The 7,219-nt window shown below is 51.7% G+C and overlaps 2 protein-coding genes across 2 annotated transcripts; one reads left to right on the top strand and one right to left on the bottom strand.

Annotated features, from left to right (window-relative positions):
- Positions 1-4,038: 4,038 nt before the first annotated feature.
- On the top strand, positions 4,039-4,708 carry M406DRAFT_357727 (uncharacterized protein; the record flags this gene model as incomplete). The annotated part of the gene is made up of 1 exon (XM_040923760.1): positions 4,039-4,708. One exon carries the CDS (start codon positions 4,039-4,041, stop codon positions 4,669-4,671), a length of 633 nt encoding a protein of 210 aa, XP_040772406.1. The 3' UTR covers positions 4,672-4,708.
- Positions 4,709-4,820: 112 nt separating this feature from the next.
- M406DRAFT_333487 (uncharacterized protein) lies at positions 4,821-6,854 on the bottom strand (the record flags this gene model as incomplete). Its single annotated transcript, XM_040920849.1, has 3 exons — positions 4,821-5,112; positions 5,200-6,571; positions 6,797-6,854. 3 exons carry the CDS (start codon positions 6,852-6,854, stop codon positions 4,821-4,823), a joined length of 1,722 nt encoding a protein of 573 aa, XP_040772405.1.
- Between the last annotated feature and the right edge of the window lie 365 nt (positions 6,855-7,219).

Here is a 7,219-nt window from a genome sequence, read left to right as displayed (position 1 = left end):
AGAGTTTGACCGTAGCGCCAAATGCTACAATGCTGCAGGAAGACGTCGCACTTTCAAAAGACGATGCCTCCGACGCTGACGCGTACATGGGACTGGAGCGATGCCAAGCGCGGTGGATTGCATAACATGCACCATGGAAGCCAAGGCTTCTATCTATTCTGAGTCTTTGTCATCTCAATCAGTATCTTGCAATTGAAAAGATAATCTAGAACGCTTTGACCAGCAAATAGATGAGGTGGTCCGGCCTGGAGGGGTCGCGGCCTTTCGACAAGTGGTGTGCATGTGCCAATTTGTGGAAACTGCAATATGTAATCATGGTCCTATTTTCATGGCCTAAATATGGTGATGAATTTTAGTTTCTGTTGGTATAGGTTATATACTAAAGTCCTCATCATTTCCCAGGTCAACCTTTGCAAAAGAAGGCTTCCATAACTGTCTCTGTGTGTACCAAGGTTTGCGTCAAGTGACGCATCTTAGTACTCACTGAGCCTACTTTAATTATACATATTATGATGACTTTATAATATACCTATAAGAAATGTTATATATGTAAGGTTAAGCTTATTGCGTAATTGACATTACAATTCACGGCTGAGCATATATTAAGGACTCCTGGGCTCGGATGAGTCTTGAACCTCCCCGCTGGCCTCCGGAAGCACACTACATAAGACAGCAATGTCGGCGCGACCTCCGCGCCAAAGAACTCAAATCCCCACATACATATGTGTGAGCTCTATCAAGGTTGGACACACTTATCTGTGCCTAGACTGCAGGTCAGGTGAGCATCAGGCTTTCTGGGTGGGTAGGGGCACGTGGCTTCTGGGATGAGGTGCATTCAAAGATGCACGTGTATACACGCACACACATCATGGCTTATCATAATACATCGGAGGAAGTGAGTAATCTGTTCTCCATACATCAGAATCACCGACATCAATCAAAACCTGAATCCTAATAGGACTGATGGTTTCTTGATTTGAATACAACCGAAATGTATCAGTGCCCCCTCTGTTCCGTCCCGACTGCATCTTGCGTGCCCACACTTGTCAGAATGAGGGGAACTAACCTTATTATCGAGGATTTACGCATTGTTCTGCTTCAATCAAGAAGAGGCATGATTTCTGCAGACTAGTCGGAGTACTAAAAAAAGTACATCAAGGATAGATGCAGCCTCTCCCAGTCAACAACTGTCACACCTCAGACGTGAGATCGATAGAGTATCTCGCCACTAAGATCCACCAAAAGCCCCCGTTTCATGCATTGGTCTCGTATGACCAGGAGGGCACGATCCAACCTCTCGGGAGCACTATGGATTGGTTGCCGCCGTCTGAAGGTTGGTGGGATAAAGTCGACCACCCCTTGGGAACCACTTAGTTCCTGCTGCATGGTCGACAACGTGCGTACCCGCCCCCCCTCCCCTCTTCTCCGGTTGCTCACATCAACTCCCCGGTCCACGGCAATGATAGGTTGTCGAGTGTTCAGCAGAGTAGCTGCTGACCTCCCTGTCGAGCCTGGCAGTGAACAGCTCCTGCAAGTTTTCTCATTGGCACCCTCCCACAGTTCGATAGTTATGGAGATGGTTGGATGGATAGTGCATACAGGAGGGTTGCATACAGGTCTGATCCAGAGTGGCGATTGTCCGCTCGGACATGGCGTGGGGGATGGTTTTGATAGTATATAGGGCGACTCCTGGACTGTCTGGGAAACCACCTGAGTCTCTTTAGTTCAAAACTACTTGGCTACCAGAGGACGGCCGGCCTATGTACTTCAGGAAGCGCGAAACCCAGCCATCGTCAGACAACAAGCAAGGATCGTCTTCACATTGGAGGTTTTGATTGTTGTCTTTAAGAACAAGAATTGTTTCGTGTATCAAATGTCCTTCTCGAGTGGCGAAAAAGTGGAGAGAAAACGCCGGTAAGTCCTTTCCAGAGAGTTGCAATTCTGACTGTCCGCGACAAAGACGACAACTCCACAGCGGCTTGGTATAGTCTGACCTTGCATCCTCTTACATAGTATCGCAACAAATAATCCAAGCGCTCTGAAAGGACCAAACCACATGAACGGCTTTACGATTCACTTCCCCAAAAACGAATTCGGCCGAGAGACTACCTGTGATGTCCCTCCATGACTCCGAATAACATCAACAAGGGGACAATGAGCTGGGCGGGAACGTCACGCAGAATAAACAATCGGAGAATAACCTGTCATCAGTATCTTGGCTACTTCTTGGCTACGCCTTGGCCACATCTTGGCCAAGATGACATCTCTTGTCAAAGACTTGGCAGATCGTCTTGGATTGTGGAGGAGAAAGTTACTTAATCAAGGGGAACATCATGCACTCGAATGCACTCGCCGCCAGAAACTTTACCACCAGCCCCTCCTCGACAGCACCGACAATCTTGTTCCATATCGGTAGCAGAAACGAGAACTCACAAGATATATTCTCTACATTACTCCGAGCACACGAATGTCGGGTGTGTACTTGGTACGTCCTAGTATTAATAGAGAGTGTGTTGTCACCAATGCTAACAAAGTACTTGTATATTTATCAGACACCGCTCACGCGATCCTTTTGCCAAAATTGTACGACAGCCCAATCGAAAGCAGAGACATGCGATTCTGCAATTTTCCATCGACAACCAGACAACAATGAATACAGGCCCGTCCACGACCTCATCGCTCTGAACATGGCAAGTTTCGATGTTGTCCACGGCAGGAAATGCTACACTTGCAAATCAGTACGGTTCTAAGGAAGAGATTGAACATTCTGACGAAAGAGGTATAATTCCATATAAATCTTTCCACCTGCTCGATTAGGTCGTCCGCACGCAACATAGTCGACCATCATATAGCGACCCTAACCCTACTGTCCACTACTACATATCCACCGCCGTCAAGGAAGGCGGGGCCCGGCACTCGTCCTTGCCGGACCGGGACTCGACCCTAAGACAGGCGACGACTTTGTTCATTCAGAAACCGCGATAAGACCAATTACTCTCCCAAACAGAAGAGTCACGAGCTCGAACCGAAAGGACTGTTTTTCGTGTAGAATAAAACATAAAATGATGGATAACACTGACGATGACTTTGTGATCATCTCTCGCGACGATGCTCTGAGCTGTTGTTCCGATGACCATGGCGCCAACAACCCGCCGATGGAGCAACGCCATGGGCCTGCAGCTGCAGCAGCCCGCCACTCTTCAAGACGGCATCTTGTACCGTGTTCGGATGGCATGAACAAAGATGTCATCGCCAGAGGAGATCCTGTTCTCGACCAGTCACCACCCTCCATGTTGAGCGAAATCAGCTCGTTCGTGGACAGCATCGCCCAAGATCTGTGGCCCGTCAACCAAAAGATCCACGACAATCCCGAGATGGGGTACAGAGAATACATCGCCCACGAGACCCTCACAACATTTATGCGCTCCCAGGAAGGATGGAAGGTCACGCCCTCGGCCTATGGACTCGAGACCGCGTGGACAGCCGAGTACGAGAGCGGCCAAAAGGGTCCCGTCATCTCGTTTAATGTGGAGATGGGTAAAGATATTCCTTGATTTTCGCTATGAATTCATTCTTCAGCAATGGCAATGGTTATTTGAAACAAAATGAGAAAGAGGGAACAAAGCTCACTTCAAGTACACAGATGCCCTCGTCGGAATCGGCCACGCCTGCGGTCACAACCTCATAGCCACGGCCTCCCTTGGCGGCGCCCTGGCCACCGTCTCCGTCATGAAAAAACACACCAACATTCCAGGCAAAGTCATCATCTTCGGCACCCCCGCCGAGGAGGGCGGCGGCGGCAAGATCAAGCTGCTCCGCGCCGGCGCCTACCGCGACCACAACGTCGACCTGAGCCTCATGGCTCACCCAGGCATCACCGCTGACTGCGCCCTCATGCCCACCACCGCCTACACCCGCTTCCAGGTCGACTACTTTGGCCGAGAAGCCCATGCCGCCGCCAACCCCTGGCTGGGAATCAACGCCCTTGACGCCCTCGTCGCGGCCTACACGTCCCTCAGTCTGCTCCGCCAGCAGACCATGCCCGGCGACATCATCCAGGGCCACATCACCGACGGCGGCGCAGCACCCAACATCATTCATGCCCATGCCGCGGGTGTCTTTGTCGTGCGGGCCGATTCGCGCGCGCGGCTGCGGGAATTGCGGGCCAAAGTGGATGCTTGTTTTGAGGCCGGGGCGAAGGCTACGGGGGCGAGGCTGGAGGTGACTGAGGTGCAGGCCTATGCGGACCATGTGCCGAACAGGGTTCTGGCCAGGAGCTATACGGCGTACTGGAACGCACTGGTGCCGTGCCGGGATGGTGAGGGGGACAAGGATCCCTTTGAGCCGCCTACGAGCAAGATCCCGTTGGATCAGGACGTGGACGAGGCACGGGGCAGGACGAGGGCGAGTACAGACCAGGGAGATGTGAGTTATGAGATGCCGAGTTTGCAGGCTGGGTTTTCCATTGTACCTGGGCCCGAGGGTCAAGGACCTCATAATCCGGAGTTTGCGAGCGCGGCGGGGACAAGAGATGCGTTTGATAGGTGTTTAAGGGTTTCCAAGGCACTGGCTGGGACGGCCCTGGATGTGCTTACGAGAGAGGGCCTGTTGCAACAAGTGAAAGATGCTTGGAAGAAAGATATGGACAAATTAGGGGAAAAGACTGAGTGAATCTAGCCAGCGTCGATTCAAACGTACGTTGTTTGTCATGATGTTTGATCCATCTTTTTTCCCTTCGTGTGTGTGTGTGTGTCTTTGTTTTCTTTTTGATGATTATAGAGACTAATAAAAAATTTGTCATCTAGTGAGTCCTCTCGCAATTAGTTACCGCCTCCCAAAAGATATCGACTTGACGACTTGTGATCTAGATGATACGCCCTCGGCGCGTTCGCCACGAGCGAGTCCAAACTACCATGATGACTCAGACCCGGGGTCGACACTGCGCTTTCGGCAGACCTGTCGTTGTCTCTCCTAGATGACGTCGGGTCTTGAAGCTGCTGAAACTCGTCAATCTCGATATTCGCATACCCGCTGTCCTCGGTGTCGAGCTCTTCGTCATGGACGACCCGGAATTCTTTCGTCAGGCGGCTGCCGACGCCTTCTTCGATTCCACTGCATGGCCAGTCAGCTCGTTTTTGTTCATGATGCTCTGAGGGAGAAGAGAAAGCAAGAAAGAAAGATAAAAAAAAATTAACTCACAAGACATTGTAGTAGATGAATTTGAAAAGAAGGGGCACCCAGACCATGACTGAAACCAGCTGCCCAAAAGACCACGAACCCCAAGTATTTGACCCACCCGTCATGGAGAAAGCAATCATGAGCAGATTCATCAAATAGTAACACATTGTCCCAGCCAGGACATACTCCAGCAGAGACCATAGAAACCAGACAGTGCGCCGGCATATCTTCTTCACGATCCGCACGCCGGGACTCTTTTGTTCGTACTCCATAGCTCGCACCCGAGCGATGATGATCTTGAGGAAAGACCAATTTAGCAGTCTCGGTATCATGAAATCAATGCTCAGCATGATCATCCCGCAATACGTCACAAAGATCTCTCCACCGATACTCTCGGCAGGGGACAAGTATGTATTGCAGTACACCATCGGGTTGGCGTTCCCCCCGCACTCATCAACAGGGCTCTCAGACTTCAGCACGTCCCAGAGCACATCAAAACTCGAGATGAGCGAGTTCCGCCTCGCCTGCACCGCCAGCGCGAGGACAAAGGTGACCCAGAGCAGGGCGAACGAGTACCACCAACGCTTGTCGTACGTCTGCAAAATGTACTGCACCAACAGGATGGGCAGGATGCCGTTGATGGCCAGTACCTGCACCAGCTGGCTGTCCAGGATGGCCTCGCCGAAAGAGGTGATAGAGTGCGCGTCTGACTGTGACGACCCGCCGGGCTTGAACGTCGCCAGCGTGGCGATCTGGATGGCGCCAACAAAGAACGCCTGCACCTCCTGGAACTCCACCAACGTGGACACCGTCGCCGCATGGAGCCGGAGGCGGCGCAGGCGGCGCTGCATGGCGTTGGCTCGTCGCCATGCCGACTTCCTCCGCCCAGGCTTCTCGTCGTAGGGTGCGCACGACAGGTTCGGGTCGAACCCGGGATCGGGCCTCTTTTCCCTCGTGCACAGGAAAATGGGCCAGGCAAACACGCGCGGCCACGAGGTGAGCACCTTGACGACGAGCCAGAACAACAGGGCGGCGCTGATCTGGAGAATGTACGAGGTCATGACGCCCGGACCGGCAATGTCCGAATTGACCTGCAGGCCGACCTCATCGCAAAAGCTCTCCAAGCTCTTGAAAACGGTGTCAATGTCGTCAACAGCGAACAACATGCCGTCCAGGTGGCGCGTCTGCTCGGGACAGGTCGATATATTATTTTGCGAGCAAGAGGCGACGGTGCAGTCGATGACGTCCTGGAAGATCTCCGTCCCGTTCCACTCTGTGAGGTTCCCCAGGCTGTGTTGCTGGGTCATCTCGGCGTTTTGTGCGTAGGATTGGTTCCAAGAAAAGGTGCCATTTTGGAGCAACAACGAAGCCGAGGCCAGTCCCAGGCACGTCCCTAGGTTGAAGGGCAGAAATAAGGTTGCTTTGTCAAAACAGATAGTCGAGCAGTCTCCAGGCACACCGTTTATATAATCAGAAGAACTAGCCGCGCAGTCACCAGAGCTTAAAGAGATTGACGGATATATCTCTGTAGGCTCCAGTATCGACCAGACAACCGAATCGAACGGCTCAGCTAGAGCTGCGATTTTCTCGACAAGGTCACTCCCCCACAGAAACGTACCCTCGTCAAAGATTGCCAACTCGCGCTCTTGCCCCTCCGTTAAGAAGGAGTCGGTCATCGTAGGTCCAAGTCGATTATCTCCTATCCTACCCAGGGCTTCAGGATTTTAGCTATATTATCATGCTGCCAGATTCATCGCTATGACTTTATCTCTCCTGGTGTAGAGGAAAGATCAATGTCTCCTGGATCGCGCTGCGCAGGGACTGCTTTACGACTCGAGATTGCTGTGCGTCAAAAGGGGAGGTCTTTGATATGACCCTTTGCGGTGTTGCGGCAGTAGTGTTGGTAGTAGCAGTAGTGGTGATAGATATTTATTTTTTGTTGACTTGAATAAATGATAACAAACACGTAGTCTTTGAAAAAGCAAAGACGAGATTAAATCGTCCTGAGATCGACATCGTTGCCTGGATTAGCGGGCCTGGC

The sequence above is a fragment of the Cryphonectria parasitica genome, assembly GCF_011745365.1.
Source record: "Cryphonectria parasitica EP155 unplaced genomic scaffold M406scaffold_8, whole genome shotgun sequence".
In the NCBI taxonomy this organism is placed as follows: domain Eukaryota; kingdom Fungi; phylum Ascomycota; class Sordariomycetes; order Diaporthales; family Cryphonectriaceae; genus Cryphonectria; species Cryphonectria parasitica.
The sequence above is the reverse complement of the archived record's forward strand: the minus strand, read 5'-3'. Positions and strand labels throughout refer to the sequence as shown.